At 45.0% G+C, this 19,373-nt stretch overlaps 1 protein-coding gene across 1 annotated transcript; it reads left to right on the top strand.

Annotated features, from left to right (window-relative positions):
• The first annotated feature begins 10,894 nt into the window (after nucleotides 1–10,894).
• On the top strand, nucleotides 10,895–12,301 carry LOC124670631 (UDP-glucosyltransferase 29-like). The gene has a single exon (XM_047207107.1). It carries the CDS (start codon nucleotides 10,895–10,897, stop codon nucleotides 12,299–12,301), a length of 1,407 nt encoding a protein of 468 aa, XP_047063063.1.
• Nucleotides 12,302–19,373: the final 7,072 nt, after the last annotated feature.

Genomic DNA, 19,373 nt, shown 5'->3' with positions numbered 1-19,373 from the left:
GATACGTCTCCAACGTATCGATAATTTCTTGTGTTCCATGCCACATTATTGATGTTATCTACATGTTTTATGCACACTTTATGTCATATTCGTGCATTTTCTCGGAACTAACCTATTAACAAGATGCCGAAGTGCCGCTGTCGTTTTCTCGCTGTTTTTGGTTTCAGTAAATCCTAGTAAAGAAATATTCTCGGAATTGGACGAAATAAAAGCCCGTAGGCCTATTTTCTCACGAAGCTTCCGAAGTCCGAAGACGAAACGAAGTGGGGCCACAGGGGAGCCAAACCCTAGGGCGGCGCGGCCCCCCCTTGGCCGCGCCGCCCGTCATCCGGGGCCCCCGTGCCCCCTCTCGACTTGCCCTTCCGCCTACTTAAAGCCTCCGTGACGAAACCCCCAGCACCGAGAGCCACGATACGGAAAACCTTACCGAGACGCCGTCGCCGCCGATCCCATCTCGGGGATCCCGGAGATCGCTCTCCGCACCCCGCCGGAGAGGGGAATCATCTCCCGGAGGACTCTACACCGCCATGGTCGCCTCCGGAGTGATGAGTGAGTAGTCTACCCCCGGACTATGGGTCCATAGCAGTAGCTAGATGGTTGTCTTCTCCCCATTGTGCTATCATTGTCGGATCTTGTGAGCTGCCTATCATGATCAAGATCATCTATATGTAATTCTATATGTTGCGTTTGTTGGGATCCGATGAATAGAGAATACTTGTTATGTTGATTATCAAAGTTATGCTTATGTGTTATTTATGATCTTGCATGCTCTCCGTTACTAGTAGATGCTCTGGCCAAGTAGATGCTTTTAACTCCAAGAGGGAGTACTTATGCTCGATAGTGGGTTCATGCCTCGCATTGACACCGGGACAAAGGATGTAAAGTTCTAAGGTTGTGTTGTGCCGTTGCCACTAGGGATAAAACATTGAGTGCTATGTCTCAAGGATGTAGTCACTAGTTACATTACGCACCATACTTAATGCAATTGTCTCGTTGCTTTGCAACTTAATACCGGAGGGGGTTCGGATGATAACCCGAAGGTGGACTTTTTAGGCATAGATGCAGCTTGGATGGCGGTCTATGTACTTTGTCGTAATGCCCAATTAAATCTCACTATACTCATCATGATATGTATGTGCATTGTCATGCTCTCTTTATTTGTCAATTGCCCAACCGTAATTTGTTCACCCAACATGCCGTTCGTCTTATGGGAGAGACACCTCTAGTGAACCGTGGACCCCGGTCCAATTCTCTTTACCGAAATACAATCTACCGCAATACTTGTTTTTACCGTTTTCTCTCGCAAACAATCATCTTCCACACAATACGGTTAATCCTTTGTTACAAGCAAGCCGGTGAGATTGACAACCTCACCGTTTCGTTGGGGCAAAGTACTTTGGTTGTGTTGTGCAGGTTCCACGTTGGCGCCGAATCTCCGGTGTTGCGCCGCACTACATCCCGCCGCCATCAACCTTCAACGTGCTTCTTGGCTCCTCCCGGTTCGATAAACCTTGGTTTCTTTCTCGAGGGAAAACTTGCCGCCGTGCTCATCATACCTTCCTCTTGGGGTTGCCCAACGAACGTGTGAAATACACGCCATCAAGCATATTTTCTCGGCGCCGTTGCCGGGGAGATCAAGACACGCCGCAAGGGGAGTCTCCACTTCTCAATCTCTTTACTTTGTTTTTGTCTTGCTTTATTTTATTTACTACTTTGTTTGCTGCACTAAATCAAAATACAAAAAAATTAGTTGCTAGTTTTACTTTATTTGCTATCTTGTTTGCTATATCGAAAACACAAAAAAATTAGTTTACTTGCATTTACTTTATCTAGTTTGCTTTATTTACTATTGCTAAAATGGCCAACGCTGAAAATACTAAGTTGTGTGACTTCACAACCACAAATAATAATGATTTCTTATGCACACCTATTGCTCCACCTCGCTACTACAGCAGAATTCTTTGAAATTAAACCTCGCTTTACCGAATCTTGTTATGAAAGATCAATTTTCTCGGAATTAGTTCTGATGATGCCGCTGCCCATCTTAATAATTTTGTTGAACTATGCGAAATGCAAAAATATAAAGATGTAGATGGTGATATTATTAAACTAAAATTGTTCCCTTTCTCATTAAGAGGAAGAGCTAAAGATTGGTTGCTATCTCTCGCCTAAGAATAGTATTGATTCATGGACTAAATGCAAGGATGCTTTTATTGGTAGATATTATCCCCCCGCTAAAATTATATCTTTGAGGAGTAGCATAATGAATTTTAAACAATTAGATACTGAACATGTTGCTCAAGCTTGGGAAAGAATGAAATCTCTCGGTTAAAAATTGCCCAACCCATGGACCGACTACTTGGATGATCATCCAAACCTTCTATGCAGACTAAATTTTTCTTCGCGGAATTTATTGGATTCAGCTGCTGGAGGTACCTTTATGTCCATCACTCTTGGTGAAGCAACAAAGCTTCTTGATAATATGATGATCAACTACTCTGAATGGCACACGGAAAGAGCTCCACAAGGTAAGAAGGTAAATTCTGTTGAGGAATCCTCTTCCTTGAATGATAAGGTTGATGCTATTATGTCTATGCTTGTGAATGATAGGACTAATGTTGATCCTAATAATGTTCCGTTAGCTTCATTGGTTGCACAAGAAGAACATGTTGATGTAAACTTCATTAAAAATAATAATTTCAACAACAATGCTTACCGAACAATTCTAGTAACAACTATAGGCCATATCCTTATAATAATGGCAACGGCTATGGTAATTCTTATGGAAATTCTTACAACAATAATAGGAATTCACCCCTGGACTTGAAGCCATGCTTAAAGAATTTATTAGTACACAAACTGCCTTTAACAAATCTGTTGAGGAAAAACTCAATAAAATTGATATTCTTGTTTCTAGAGTTGATAGTCTTGCTTCGATGTTGATCTTTTGAAATCAAAAGTTATGCCTAATAGGGATATTGAAAATAAAATTGTTACTACAGCAAATGCCATCCAAGTTAGAATTAATGAGAATATAAGATTAATGGCTGAACTCGCGTGCTAGGTGGGATAGAGAAGAAAATGAAAAACTAGCTAAAGAGAAGAATATAGCTAAAGTTTGGACTATTACCACCACTAGTAATGCTAATGCTACACATGTTGCTGCACCTCCTACTCATACTAATAAAAGAATTGGTGTTAGCAATGTTTCCACTTCTAATGCAAAGCGCGAAAACTGCCCGAAACCGCTAAAACCGCTGAAACCGCTCGTGATAAAGCCGCTGAAATTTTTTCCAACATTGGGGATGATGATCCCATTGCTTTAGATTATAATGGTTTGAATTTTGATGATTGCCACATCTCTGAAGTTATAAAGTTCTTGCAAAAACTTGCTAAAAGTCCTAATGCTAGTGCTATAAATTTGGCTTTCACGCATCATATTACAAATGCTCTCATAAAAGCTAGAGAAGAGAAACTAGAGCGCGAAGCCTCTATTCCTAAAAAGCTAGAAGATGGTTGGGAGCCCATCATTAAGATGAAGGTTAAAGATTTTGATTGTAATGCTTTATGTGATCTTGGTGCAAGTATTTCTGTTATGCCTAAGAAAATTTATAATATGCTTGACTTGCCACCGCCGAAAAATTGTTATTTGGATGTTAATCTTGCTGATCATTCTACAAAGAAACCTTTGGGTAAAGTTGATAATGTTCGCATTACCGTTAACAATAATCTTGTTCCCGTTGATTTTGTTGTCTTGGATATTGAATGCAATGCATCTTGTCCAATTATATTGGGAAGACCTTTTCTTCGAACTCGTTGGTGCTATTATTGATATGAGGGAAGGTAATATAAAATATCAATTTCCTCTCAAGAAAGGTATGGAACACTTCCCTAGAAAGAGAATAAAGGTACCTTATGATTCTATTATTAGAACAAATTATGATGTTGATGCTTCATCTCTCGATGTTACTTGATACACACTTTCTGCGCCTAGCCGAAAGGCGTTAAAGAAAAGCGCTTATGGGAGACAACCCATGTTTTTACCTACAGTACTTTGTTTTTATTTTGTGTCTTGGAAGTTGTTTACTACTGTAGCAACCTCTCCTTATCTTAGTTTTGAGTTTTGTTGTGCCAAGTTAAGCCGTTGATAGAAAAGTAAGTACTAGATTTGGATTACTGCGCAGTTCCAGATTTCTTTGCTGTCACGAATCTGGGTCCACCTCCCTGTAGGTAGCTCAGAAAATTACGCCAATTTACGAGCATGATCCTCAGATATGTACGCAACTTTCATTCAATTTGAGCATTTTCGTTTGAGCAAGTCTGGTGCCATTTTAAAATTCGTCAATACGAACTGTTCTGTTTTGACAGATTCTGCCTTTTATTTCGCATTGCCTCTTTCGCTATGTTGGATGAATTTCTTTGATCCACTAATGTCCAGTAGCATTATGCAATGTCCAGAAGTGTTAAGAATGATTGTGTCACCTCTGAATATGTCAATTTATATTGTGCACTAACCCTCTAATGAGTTGTTTCGAGTTTGGTGTGGAGGAAGTTTTCAAGGATCAAGAGAGGAGTATGATGCAACATGATCAAGGAGAGTGAAAGCTCTAAGCTTGGGGATGCACCCGGTGGTTCACCCCTGCATATATCAAGAAGACTCAAGCGTTTAAGCTTGGGGATGCCCAAGGCATCCCCTTCTTCATCGACAAATTATCAGTGTTCCTCCCCCGAAACTATATTTTTATTCGGCCACATCTTATGTGCTTTTTCTTGGAGCGTCGGTTTGTTTTTGTTTTTGTTTTGTTTGAATAAAATGGATCCTAGCATTCACTTTATGGGAGAGATACACGCTCCGCTGTAGCATATGGACAAATATGTCCTTGGTTTCTACTCATAGTATTCATGGCGAAGTTTCTCCTTCGTTAAATTGTTATATGGTTGGAATTGGAAAATGATACATGTAGTAATTGCTATAAATGTCTTGGGTAATGTGATACTTGGCAATTGTTGTGCTCATGTTTAAGCTCTTGCATCATATGCTTTGCACCCATTAATGAAGAAATACATAGAGCATGCTAAAATTTGGTTTGCATATTTGGTTTCTCTAAGGTCTAGATAATTTCTAGTTTTGAGTTTGAACAACAAGGAAGACGGTGTAGAGTCTTATAATGTTTACAATATGTCTTTTATGTGAGTTTTGCTGCACCGGTTCATCCTTGTGTTTGTTTCAAATAAGCCTTGCTAGCCTAAACCTTGTATCGAGAGGGAATACTTCTCATGCATCCAAAATACTTGAGCCAACCACTATGCCATTTGTGTCCACCATACCTACCTATACTACATGGTATTTTCCCGCCATTCCAAAGTAAATTGCTTGAGTGCTACCTTTAAAATTCCATCATTCACCTTTGCAATATATAGCTCATGGGACAAATAGCTTAAAAACTATTGTGGTATTGAATATGTAATTATGCACTTTATCTCTTATTAAGTTGCTTGTTGTGCGATAACCATGTTTACCGGGGAACGCCATCAACTCATTGTTGAATTTCATGTGAGTTGCTATGCATGTTCGTCTTGTCCGAAGTAAGGGCGATCTACACCGAGTTGAATGGTTTGAGCATGCATATTGTGAGAGAAGAACATTGGGCCGCTAACTAAAGCCATGATTCATGGTGGAAGTTTCAGTTTTGGACAAATATCCTCAAATCTCTAATGAGAAAAGAATTAATTGTTGTCAAATGCTTAAAGCATTAAAAGAGGAGTCCATTATCTCGTTGTCTATGTTGTCCCGGTATGGATGTCTAAGTTGAGAATAATCAAAAGCGAGAAATCCAAATGCGAGCTTTCTCCTTAGACCTTTGTACAAGCGGCATAGAGGTACCCCTTTGTGAAACTTGGTTAAAGCATATGTATTGCGGTGATAATCCAGGTAGTCCAAGCTAATTAGGACAAGGTGCGGGCACTATTGGTACACTATGCATGAGGCTTGCAACTTATAAGATATAATTTACATGATGCATATGCTTTATTACTACCGTTGACAAAATTGTTTCATGTTTTCAAAATCAAAGCTCTAGCACAAATATAGCAATCGATGCTTTTCCTCTATGAGGACCATTCTTTTACTTTCAATGTTGAGTCAGCTCACCTATTTCTCTCCACCTCAAGAAGCAAACACTTGTGTGAACTGTGCATTGATTCCTACATACTTGCTTATTGCACTTATTATATTACTCTATGTTGACAATATCCATGAGATATACATGTTACAAGTTGAAAGCAACCGCTGAAACTTAATCTTCTTTTGTGTTGCTTCAATACCTTTACTTTGAATTATTGCTTTATGAGTTAACTCTTATGCAAGACTTATTGATGCTTGTCTTGAAGTGCTATTCATGAAAAGTCTTTGCTTTATGATTCACTTGTTTACTCATGTCATACACATTGTTTTGATCGCTGCATTCTCTACATATGCTTTACAAATAGTATGATCAAGATTATGATGGCATGTCACTCCGTAAATTATCTTTGTTATCGTTTTACCTCGCTCGGGACGAGCAGTAACTAAGCTTGGGGATGCCGATACGTCTCCAACGTATCGATAATTTCTTGTGTTCCATGCCACATTATTGATGTTATCTACATGTTTTATGCACACTTTATGTCATATTCGTGCATTTTCTCGGAACTAACCTATTAACAAGATGCCGAAGTGCCGCTGTCGTTTTCTCGCTGTTTTTGGTTTCAGAAATCCTAGTAAAGAAATATTCTCGGAATTGGACGAAATAAAAGCCCAGAGGCCTATTTTCTCACGAAGCTTCCAGAAGTCCGAAGACGAAACGAAGTGGGGCCACAGGGGAGCCAAACCCTAGGGCGGCGCGGCCCCCCCTTGGCCGCGCCGCCCTGTCATCTGGGGCCCCCGTGCCCCCTCTCGACTTGCCCTTCCGCCTACTTAAAGCCTCCGTGACGAAACCCCCAGCACCGAGAGCCACGATACGGAAAACCTTACCGAGACGCCGTCGCCGCCGATCCCATCTCGGGGATCCCGGAGATCGCCTCCGGCACCCCGCCGGAGAGGGGAATCATCTCCCGGAGGACTCTACACCGCCATGGTCGCCTCCGGAGTGATGAGTGAGTAGTCTACCCCTGGACTATGGGTCCATAGCAGTAGCTAGATGGTTGTCTTCTCCCCATTGTGCTATCATTGTCGGATCTTGTGAGCTGCCTATCATGATCAAGATCATCTATATGTAATTCTATATGTTGCGTTTGTTGGGATCCGATGAATAGAGAATACTTGTTATGTTGATTATCAAAGTTATGCTTATGTGTTATTTATGATCTTGCATGCTCTCCGTTACTAGTAGATGCTCCGGCCAAGTAGATGCTTTTAACTCCAAGAGGGAGTACTTATGCTCGATAGTGGGTTCATGCCCGCATTGACACTCGGGACAAGGACGTAAAGTTCTAAGGTTGTGTTGTGCCGTTGCCACTAGGGATAAAACATTAGTGCTATGTTCAAGGATGTAGTCACTAGTTACATTACGCACCATACTTAATGCAATTGTCTCGTTGCTTTGCAACTTAATACCGGAGGGGGTTCGGATGATAACCCGAAGGTGGACTTTTTAGGCATAGATGCAGCTTGGATGGCGGTCTATGTACTTTGTCGTAATGCCCAATTAAATCTCACTATACTCATCATGATATGTATGTGCATTGTCATGCTCTCTTTATTTGTCAATTGCCCAACCGTAATTTGTTCACCCAACATGCCGTTCGTCTTATGGGAGAGACACCTCTAGTGAACTCGTGGACCCCGGTCCAATTCTCTTTACCGAAATACAATCCATCGCAATACTTGTTTTTACCGTTTTCTCTCGCAAACAATCATCTTCCACACAATACGGTTAATCCTTTGTTACAGCAAGCCGGTGAGATTGACAACCTCACCGTTTCGTTGGGGCAAAGTACTTTGGTTGTGTTGTGCAGGTTCCACGTTGGCGCCGGAATCTCCGGTGTTGCGCCGCACTACATCCCGCCGCCATCAACCTTCAACGTGCTTCTTGGCTCCTCCTGGTTCGATAAACCTTGGTTTCTTTCTGAGGGAAAACTTGCTGCTGTGCTCATCATACCTTCCTCTTGGGGTTGCCCAACGAACGTGTGAAATACACGCCATCAACTACTCACGGAGCATGGCGGAGGCGATGGCGTTGATGGAGATGGCTTCCGGGGGCACTTCCCCGTCCCGGCAGTGTGCCGGGACAGAGTTCTGTCCCCCGAATTGGAGTTTCGCGACGGTGGCGGCGCCCCTGGAGTCTTTCTGGAGTTTCGTCAATTGGTACTGCGTTTTTAGGTCGAAAGGGCTTTTATAGGCGAAGAGGCGGCACAGGGGGGCACCTGGGGGCGCCACACCCTAGGCCGGCGCGGCCTAGGCCTGGCCCGCGCCGCCATGTGGTGTGGTGGCCCCCTCGGCCCCTCTCCGACTCTTCTTCGGTGTTCGGAGCCTTCCGGAGAAAATAGGAGGTTTGGCGTTGATTTCGTCCAATTCCGAGAATATTGCCCGAACAGCCTTTCTGGAACCAAAAACAGCAGAAAACAGGAACTGGCACTGTGGCATCTTGTTAATAGGTTAGTTCCGGAAAATGCATGAAAACATCATAAAGTGCAAGCAAAACATGTAAGTATTGTCATAAAACAAACATGGAACGACAGAAATTATGGATACGTCGGGGACGTATCACAATCATAATGGTAGGCGAAAAGTGTACTTTGCTCCGGTCAAGGGTGGAACAATTTACGCTTCTTTCGGTACATTGAATTTTTTTTGCCACACCTTGCAATTTTTACGGATTTTGGAAAAAAAATGTTGCAAATGTTGTTATATACATAGACAAATTTCTACATGTGAAACTTTGTTCCTACACGATTGGACACAGAGGCGGCGCTAGGACATTTCTAGGTATTCATGTGAATATTAATGATTTTGGAAAAACAATGACGATATTGGCAAAACAACGATGATTTTGGTTAAATGAATATCAGGCTACAAATTTATTTTTCTATAAAGGAATATATTAATATCACGGAGATACCTATTACCCCCAACCTTTGCACCAACAAGATGCCATAAACATCAAAGATGCACACATAAAAAAAGAGAAAAAAAAGCTCCCGCAGCAGTTCTCTAACCATCACCAAATACAAAACCTAGACTACAAAAGGATATTCTCCAAAAGCAATGCCCGCAAGATGGAAGCAATTCACAAGCATTGTCTCCGTCCAATCGAAAATCTTAGGTTTTCACCTTGAAGAAAATCCGAGTTCAGAAAACAATGCCTTCGCCAAGACCATTTCTAGGTAAACCCAATAAATGTCAAACTTTGGGTTTTAACCCAGAAAACCGTGACTCGATACTCGAGGAGTACCACAAAGAATGGAGTCCACCTGTGTTGCCAATCTCATTTGCTGATGCTACTGCGAGTCACCAAACACCCGACACACAAGAGCATGTTCAACAGTCTTCGCCGAAACCAAAACATATCTCCACCATACCTTCAAAACCTCTAATCACAATCACATGAGTTTCTCCACCTTTGTCAACACCATGTAAATTTATATACATAGACATGTCCTATGAAACCGACAAGAATGCGAAGCTTCACGCCACGTCCTCATGAAGCCTCACTGGTAAAGATAAGGGCACACACAGTTTGATCGATTCCAATCTAGATAACCAGGGACACTATGCATGCGCCAAAGGGCGGAGATCTCCGAAAGGAAGAGTAGAAACCGTCAATGGCCAGATCAAAGAGGCCGACATCCAGATCAATGAATTGGTGCAAGGAGATAAGCATGGCTAAACCATCACAAATCAATGGTGGATACCCAATAATATTATTCGATCTAGACCTACAAGTTTCGCTCATTGCCTGCCGTCTCCGTGCGGATAGAGAGCGTCATTCAAGACAATTAGCAGTCCAGACCATGACGGTGCCCTAGCAGCTACCAACCCCTCGCCGCCCTAACTCTAAGCTCCATCGCGCCAAACTCCTAGCGCCGCCACTCATTAAAAACATTTTATTCGAAAATTCTAAGATGGTTTAAGTTTTGCAATTTACTACTGGCTGATACCCAGTTCTTTGTTTTTTTTTTGTTGCAACAAAGTCGAGCGTAAGTATTCGGAAATACAGTTTTAATCCCAGGTTGATATGCTCCTGCCACTCGAGAAAACATTTTAAATCTTTCAAAAAATCGAACAAAATTGTGCACATACATATTGACATTTTAGGTGCACAGGCCAAGTGGTGTGTAGAAAAATAAAGAAATGTCTAAATAAAAGCTTTTTTACATCGAATTTTATCATTTTTTATACATGACACAAACAATATCGGTTTATTGTGAAACGACTCTGGAGCACATAGAACATTGAAATATAGATGCAATATTTTTTAATATTTTAAAATGCCTTAAAAATTATTTAAAAAACAGAAGCATATCTTACATCTGGGTGCGAAAACTCGTGTGATATGATGGTGAAGCTAACAAAACCTGGTGCCGTCGCGCGCCATCTTGAATGGGAGGAATCTCGTGGAACGTAGTCGAGGACGGTGGACACACGTAACGCCACGCCTCTCTACGTGTCGCTCACCACGACGCCTTGAGTGCACACCGCAACCCTTGACCTCCGGCTGCCTCCCGCGCGGCGCTCCCTCCTTCGCCCTCGCTGCACGTACCCTACGTCGTCAGCGCACCACGCCAACCCAGACACGACCACTCCTGCTATAAACTCCACGCGCCGGCCAGATCCCACCTCGCGTAGCAGAACGTACTCTAGTCAGGCCGGCACGGCTAGCTGCACTGTATTGATCCGACTGACCGATCGATCGCCATGGCGCAGGCGGAGCGCGAGCGCATGAGCGTGGTCATGTTCCCGTGGCTGGCGCACGGCCACATCAACCCGTACCTCGAGCTAGCCAGGCGCCTCACCGCCGTCACCACCTCCCACCTCGACGTCGTCGTCCACCTCGTCTCCACGCCGGCCAACCTCGCGCCCCTCGCTTCCCACCAGACGGACAGGATCAACCTCGTCCCGCTCCACCTCCCCTCGCTCCCCGACCTCCCGCCCGCGCTGCACACCACCAAGCGCCTCCCGGCCCGCCTCATGCCGGCCCTCAAGCGCGCCTGCGACCTCGCCGCGCCCCGCTTCGGCGCGCTCCTCGACGGCCTCCGCCCGCGCCCGGACGTCCTCCTCTACGACTTCATCCAGCCGTGGGCGCCGCTCGAGGCCGCCGCGCGCGGGGTGCCGGCCGTGCACTTCAGCACGTGCAGCGCCGCCGCCACGGCGTTTTTCGCTCACTGCCTGGAGAACGAGCGCGTCCCCCGCGCGTTCCCGTTCGAGGCCATCAGCCTCGGCGGGCCTGATGAGGACGCTAAGTACACCGCGCTGCTCGCCATCCGCTGCGACGGCGGCACCGCGCTGGTCCCCGAGCGCGACCGCCTGCCGCTCAGCCTGGACCGCTCCTCCGGGTTCGTGGCCGTCAAGACGTGCGCCGACATCGAGCGCAAGTACATGGACTACCTGTCCCAGCTCGTCGGCAAGGAGATCGTGCCCACAGGACCGCTGCTCACCGACGGCGATGGATCGCAGGACGAGCACGGGGGTTCCGAACGCGTGATTCAGTGGCTCGACGGGGAGCAGCCGGCCTCCGTGGTGCTCGTCTCATTCGGCAGCGAGTACTTCATGTCGGAGAGCCAGATGGCGCAGATGGCGCACGGCCTGGAGCTGAGCGGCGTCCCTTTCCTGTGGGTGGTGCGGTTCCCGGACGCCGAGGACGACGTTCGCGGCGCGGCGAGGTCCATGCCGCCAGGGTTCGCTCCGGCGCGGGGGATGGTGGCGGAGGGGTGGGTGCCGCAGCGGCGCGTCCTGTCGCACCCTTCCTGCGGCGCGTTCCTGACCCACTGCGGGTGGAGCTCGGTGCTGGAGTCCATGGCGGCGGGGGTTCCCATGGTGGCCCTGCCGCTGCACATCGACCAGCCGCTGAACGCCAACCTCGCGGCGGAGGTGGGCGCGGCGGCCGCGCGCGTGCAGCAGGAGTGGTTCGGAGAGTTCACGGCGGAGGAAGTGGCTCGGGCGGTGCGCGCCACCGTGAACGGGAAGGAGGGGGAGGCGGCGAGGCGCCGCGCGAGGGAGCTGCGGGAGGTGGTGGCGCGGAACGACGGCGACGACGCGCACATCGCGGCGCTGCTCCAGAGGATGGCGCGGCTCTGCAGTAAGGGCCAAGCCGTGCCGAATTAGTGCTGAGCTTTTGCTACTTCAATAACACGATTCCGGCCCAAAAAAGACGCGCTGGTTGCCTGCCGCCGTCCTTGTAATTAGTTTGGGCCTTTGCAGATCCAACTAGCCCATTCCCATGTATTCTGGGCTTTTTCGCTACTTCAAATAAATGGTCTGACACTATTCCTAAAATGCAGCGCATCCGTGTAATATGAATGAATGATTTAAGGGAAAATCTATGTAGAAGCGCCCCACAAACTTAAACCTGTGCGGCGGCAGGTTTTGGATGTTTTTCCCTATAGGAGCCGTAACATGCATGCATGTAGTAATCTGACGCTAATATCATCGCATTAATTACTAGATTCGAAAATTGAAAATGATTTATCTCCTAAACCATTAATCCGATTAGTGATTCGTTTTCACCACGAAATTTGTCTCGACGAGGGCTTCAAAACTAGATCATATATTGTTATGTTTCGATGATTTTTTTTATTGGTTCAGTTCCCAGATTATGTTAACACGGTTGCCAGGTTATCAACATACAATTGCCATGACACTTATGTGCATATACTCCATATTTTTAGACAGTGAAATGATCTACAAAATTTAGAGAGCGAGCCTTAAAATGTGTCCAGCAACTAGAAGATGATACCATGCAACAAAAAAAATATATCATGTATTTTGCATCGATGTAGAATGGCATAATGAAATTGACAAATACGTTATTTCAATAAAGTAGCGAATAAATATGACAAGCACGTCACAAAATCTAGCAATTGTCGGCATCTAGTCATGCATAACCCAACAAATATGTGACGATCTTGTAAATATCAATAAACAATTTTTTTTAGTAATTGATAATCTGGGAAGTATGAGAGAATAATCTGGGAATTGTTGATGAAAACAAAAGTTATCAAAACATAGCGACATGAGATCTAGTTTCGAAGATCTTGTCGTAACTAAGCCGATTGTGAAAACAGAACATCAATTGGGCAGATTTACGAGATAAAACATTTCAAAATTTGAGAAGTGAGAGAATATTGCATGACATCATTGTTTGCATGCATCCTACATACGGAGGTGAGATGGCTCTATGTGAATAGTAATTAGTGGCATGCATGTGAGTGTGAGGACTAATAATTGCATACATGTGAGTGTAAGAGACTAATTAATTACGCATGCATGTGAGTAGTGGGAACCGTGCGGCGTCGCCGGGTAGTCCAGTCCATGATTTAATGGCGGATATGGCAAATGGTGGCAACGCCCCCAAACCAGGTAAGAACATCCTCAAAACAGCCTAGGAATTTGAAATACATTTGGATGTCAAGTTTTACAAAAAAAAAAGTATCATGAACATTGCAGTGTGGTGCTTCAAGCCTTGAAGCTATGGCGGACCAAGACCTATCGATTTGGCACGTTTTTTTCGCATGGAGGATTCTTACAATAACATTAACATGCTCCACATTGCTACTATAAAATCATTGTTCACTAATATACCAACGTGTCACATTTTAAAGTGATCAATATTTGTGAAGACAATCAACGATCCTCTAGGTTAAAAGAAGTCTCGTTTTGCTTCATGGCAATAGAGTTGTGAAAGAAGTCTCATTTTGCTTCGTGGCGGTAGAGTTGTGAAAGAATGTGAAGCCGACATCTAGTGTGCTACAACCTCTTCTATTGTAAGTTATCCTGCTCTTTTTTGCTTGTGGAGTATAAGAGAGATGTGTTGCATCATCTTTATGTTAGGACGTGATTCCTATATGAATGTGTATCTTACACATATTGAAGTTATATTTTTATTATCTTATTGATGAATTGTTATTATCCGCTACAAATTAAAAGAGAGAATAATCAAGTAAATCCATGAATCTCGATCCAATTTTAATCATAACAAACATCTTTTCATTGCATTTTTCTTACTTTTTATTTGCATCACTATTTTAATCCGAAAATATAAAAATATTTCGTTATTTTATTTGCACACAAAACCCAAAAACAATCAATCATTTACTGCTTTTGCTTAGTTTACTTTACTTGTCTAGTTTATCGGGAGTGGTGTTTTAGCTCATGGAAGCATATGCTCCCCTTATTTTGAAATGCATCTTAGATATATGTTGAAATGTTAAAAAAAATGAAACTAAAATTCGCACGTACATCTTCACATGCTACAAGTCAACAAAGTCGTTCCATGAAAAATCGACTTATCATGTGAAATATGTAAACTTGACGAATGCATGTACATTATGGAGATGCACGCATGCTGTAGCAGCGACCATTCTTAAGGCCACCCCTCTTTACAAACCTCATGCCCCCTCACTCCCTTCTCTCCAACGGAACGCTAGCTTGTAGAGAGATCCATATTTACAATGCTCTCTCTCTATACGATCTACTACATTTTTATTTATATGGTCGCCCTCTTCCAATCACTATTTGTGCGTGTGTTTACGGTTACAGGTACTTGATGTGGGTGGACAAGGTGCAAGTGAAGTGCGCCTCAATCTATAGTTGCGATTGACACGGCGATTTCCATGTCTTTACTCTTTCATTCTTTCATCCTTCTTGGTGATTTTTGCTGGAAAGTAATCTTGCCTTGCCACTAATTTATGCAGGAATTGCCGAAGATGTCGCATGTAGTGGCGGGAGACATCACCAGACGAGTGGTGCAGCAGCAAGCTCAGAACAAGCTCAACGCAAAGCTGAACCCACATGGGCACAACACCTAGGTAATTATACTGGTGGAATCTGAGTGGGCACAGGACTAAAAGTCGAAACATATTCATGTCGTTGCCTCGCTGTAGCAGCGGAGACCTCCGGAGCCACGCGTCCCAGTCTATGCCAAAGGATTATCTCTACCGACAACCACCGGGGTGTGCGCCGACGGCCTTTTGTTGTGCCTATGGTGGTCGAAGGCACATGTTGCCCTTACGCCAATGGCTTTCCTGTGCCGACAGCTTGCTTTGCGGTCTACCCTATTCGAGCCATGTGCACAACGCCTGGCCATTAGCACCTTGATAATTTCCTGCAGTGCATCTACTTGCCGGCGCAAATGACTAACCAACCTACTGTACCAACTTTGCCGCCCCATAAATATTTCCAATGCGTTCTTTCGCTATATAAGGCCACCCCCTCTTTACAAGTCACCTGCCTCTCGCGCCCTTCTCTCCAGCGGAACACTATCTGGTAGAGAGCTCCACATTTCCATGCCCCTCTGCCTCTCTATACGATCAACTACATCTTTATTCATACGATCGCCCTCTTCTAACCACTATTTGCGTGTGTGTTTACGGATACAGGTAATTTATTTTTTGAAATTTCTAATATTTTCTTATATTTCATCAAAAACTAAAAAGACGATTCCTAGGGGTGGGGGTGGAGTCAAAAGGAAAAAAAAAACTATGCCGACAACAAAGCCATCGGCATAGGGCTGTAGAGCAAAAAAAACTCTGTGCCGACGGCTAACCCGTTGCCTCGCCCTTATAGGGGAGACCCTCGAGGCCACTTGTCTAAGTTTATGCCGAAGGCTACTCTGTGCCAATGGCCAGCCGAGCCTATGCCAACGACGTTTTGTTGTGCGTATGGTGGCCATCGACACAGGTTGCTGCCCTGTTCGAGCCCTATGTCGATGGCCCTGACAAAAAGCCATCGGCTTGCTTTGCGTCCTGCCCTATTCGAGCCTTATGCCAACGTCCTCGACAAAAAGTCGTTGGCACATTGCCTGGCGGTCGACACCTTGACAATTTCTCTTAGTGCATCCACTTGCCGGAGAAAATGACAAGCCAACACATTGTAGCAACTCTGAATCCCCATAAATATTTCTTCTGTTGATGAATTGCCGCAGATGTCGCCTGTAGTGGCAGCGGACATCACCAGACGAGTGGTGCAACTGCAAGCTCAGAACATGCTCAACACACAGCTGAGCCCACAGGGGCACAACACCTAGGTAATTATACTGGTGGAATCTGAGTGGGCCCATGACTAAAAGTCGAAACATATTCATGTCGATGCCTCGCCATCACAGCGGAGACCTCCGGGGCCACGCGTCCCAGTCTATGCCAAAGGTTTACCTGTGCCAACAACCAGCGGGTGTGTGCTGATGGCCCCGACAAAAAGCCAATGGCACAGTGCCTGGCCATCAGCACCTTGACAATTCCGTTTAGTGCTTCCACTTGCCGGAGCAAATGACTTGCCAACACACTGTACCAACTTTCCCTCCCCACTGTACCAACTTTCCCTCCCCATAAATATTTTCGCTGTTAAGTTGTGCAAAGAAATATCAAATTTGCTATATAAGGCCACCCCCTCTTTACAAACCACCTGCCTCTTGCACCATTCTCTCTAGCGGAACGCTATCTGTTAGAGAGCTCCACATTTCCATGCCCCTCCGTCTCTCTATACGGCCAACTACGTCTTTATTTATATGATCGCCCTCTTCTAATCACTATTTGCGTGTGGGTTTACATGTACTTGGCGTGGATGGATAAGGTGCAAGTGAAGTGCGCCTCAATCTATAGCCGCGATCGACACGGTGATTTCCATGTCTTTACTCTTTCATTCTTTCATCCTTCTTGGTGATTTTTGCTGGAAAGTAATCTTGTCTTACCACTAATTTATGCAGGAATTGCTGCTGATGTTGCCTGTAGTGGCGGAGGACATCAGCATACGAGTGGTGCAGTTGCAATCTTAGAACAAGGTCGACGCGCAACTGAATCCACAAGGGCACAACACCTAGGTAATTATACTGGTGTAATATTAGTAGGCCCAAGACTAAAATTCGAAACATATTCATGTCGTTGCCTCGCCATCACAGCGGAAATCTTCGGGTGACATATGTATGCCTACCATGCATGTTAAATAAGTACCCAAGGTCTACAGGAAAGCAGGAAGCCCATGAACTCGAAGCTTTGGAGGCCTAGAAGGTTGAAGGCTTTTGGGTTAGGAAAATAGAGTTACAGTAGGAAACTTGTATCAATATAGGAAAGCCCAATGCGACTTGATAGTTTGTAACTTGTACAACACGGAAAAGTCTCGGCTTCGCCTCCTATATAAAGGGAAAGCCGAGGGAGAAAGAAGGGGCCGAATTATTGTAATCCTAGCCACCGTAATATTGAGTTGAGCATCTTTGTTCGGCTGAACCTTCAAGATCTACTTGCCCTCTACTTCTTACGAAACCGTAAGTCTACAATACGTAGGCATTGATGAGTTAATCCCTCGTCACCGGGGCCACGCGTCCTAGTCTATGCCAAAGTATTATTTGTGCCGACAACCAGCAGGGTGTGTGCCGACGGCCTTTTGTTGTGTCGATGGTGGCCGTCGGCATAGGTTGCCCCTACGACAACGGCTTTCCTCTGCCGACGACTAACTTTGAGTCTTGCCCTGTTCGAGCCTATAACGAACGACCCTGATAAAAAGCCGTCGGTATAGCGCTTGGCTGTCGGCACCTTGACCTTGACAGTTTCCCGTAGTGCATCCACTTGCCGAAGCAAATGACTAGCCAACGTAGTGTAACAACTTTGCAGCCCTATAAATATTTATGATGCTGAGTTGTGCAAGAAACATCAAAACACTATGCATGTAGTAGCGGCGACCGTTCTTTCGCTATATAATTCCACCCCCTCTTTACAAACCTCGTGCCTCCCGCACCCTTCTCTCCAATAGAAAGCTAGCTGGTAGAAAGCTCCACATTTCCATGACACACTCTCTCTCTATACGACCTACTACGTCTTTATTCATACGATCGCCCTCTTCTAATCACTATTTGCATCTGTGTTTATGGTTACATGTAATTTTATTATTTGAAATTTCTAAAATTTTCTCATATTTTTTTGAAAACATAAAAGGCGATTCCCAGGGGTAGGGTGGGATTTAGCAAAAAATAAAAAAAAACTATGCCGATGACAAAGCTATCGGCATAGGGTTGAAGAGCAAAAATAGAAAAAAAATGCCGACGGCTAACGCCGTTGCCTCTCCATCATGGGGGAGACCCTCGGGGCCACACGTTCTGGTCTATGCTGAAGGCTTATATGTGTCGATGAACAGCCGAGCCTATGCCGACAACCTTTTGATGTGCCGACGGTGGCCATCGGCACATGCTGTCCATACGCCGACGGCTTGCTTTGCGTCTAGCCCTATGCTGATAGGACCGACAAAAACCCGTCAGCACAACACCTGGCCGTAGGAACTTTAACAATTTCCCGTAGTGCATCCACTTGCTCGAGAGAATGACGAGCCAATGCACTGTAGCAACTCTGCAGCCCCATAAATATTTCTTCTCTTGATTTGTGCAAAGAAATATCAAAACACTATGCATGCAGCAGGGACCGTTCTTTCGCTATATAAGGCCACCCCCTCTTTTCAAACCTCCTGCCCCTCGCTCCCTTCTCTCCAACGGAACGCTGGCTCGTAGAGAGCTCCACATTTCCATGATCTCTCTCTCTCTATATATAAGATATAGTACGTTGCCCTCTTCTAATCACTATTTGCGTGTGTGTTTACGGTTACACGTACTTCGCGTGGGTGGACAAGGTGCAAGTGAAGTGCGCCTCAGTCTGTAGACGCGATCGACACGGTGATTTCCATGTATTTACTATTTCATTCTTTCGTCCTTCTTGGTGATTTTTGCTGGAAAGTAATCTTGCCTTGACACTAACTTATGCAGGAATTCCCGCCAATGTCGCATGTAGTTGCGGAGGACTGATACGTCTCCGACGTATCGATAATTTCTTATGTTTTATGCCATATTATTGATGATACCTACATGTTTTATGCACACTTTATGTCATATTCGTGCATTTTCTGGAACTAACCTATTAACAAGATGCCGAAGTGCCGGTTCTCGTTTTCTCGCTGTTTTTGGTTTCAGAAATCCTAGTAACGAAATATTCTCGGAATTGGACGAAACGAAGACCCGGGGGCCTATTTTTCCACGGAGCTTCCGAAGACCGAAGAACATACGAAGTGGGGCCACGAGGTGGCGACACCACAAGGCGGCGCGGCCCAGGGGGGGCCCGCGCCGCCCTATGGTGTGGCCCCCTCGTCTGGCCCCCGACTCTGCCCTTCCGCCTACTTAAAGCCTCCGTAGCGAAACCCCCGATGC

The sequence above is a fragment of the Lolium rigidum genome, chromosome 7 (assembly GCF_022539505.1).
Source record: "Lolium rigidum isolate FL_2022 chromosome 7, APGP_CSIRO_Lrig_0.1, whole genome shotgun sequence".
NCBI lineage: Eukaryota > Viridiplantae > Streptophyta > Magnoliopsida > Poales > Poaceae > Lolium > Lolium rigidum.
This window is presented reverse-complemented; position numbering and strand designations above follow the sequence as displayed.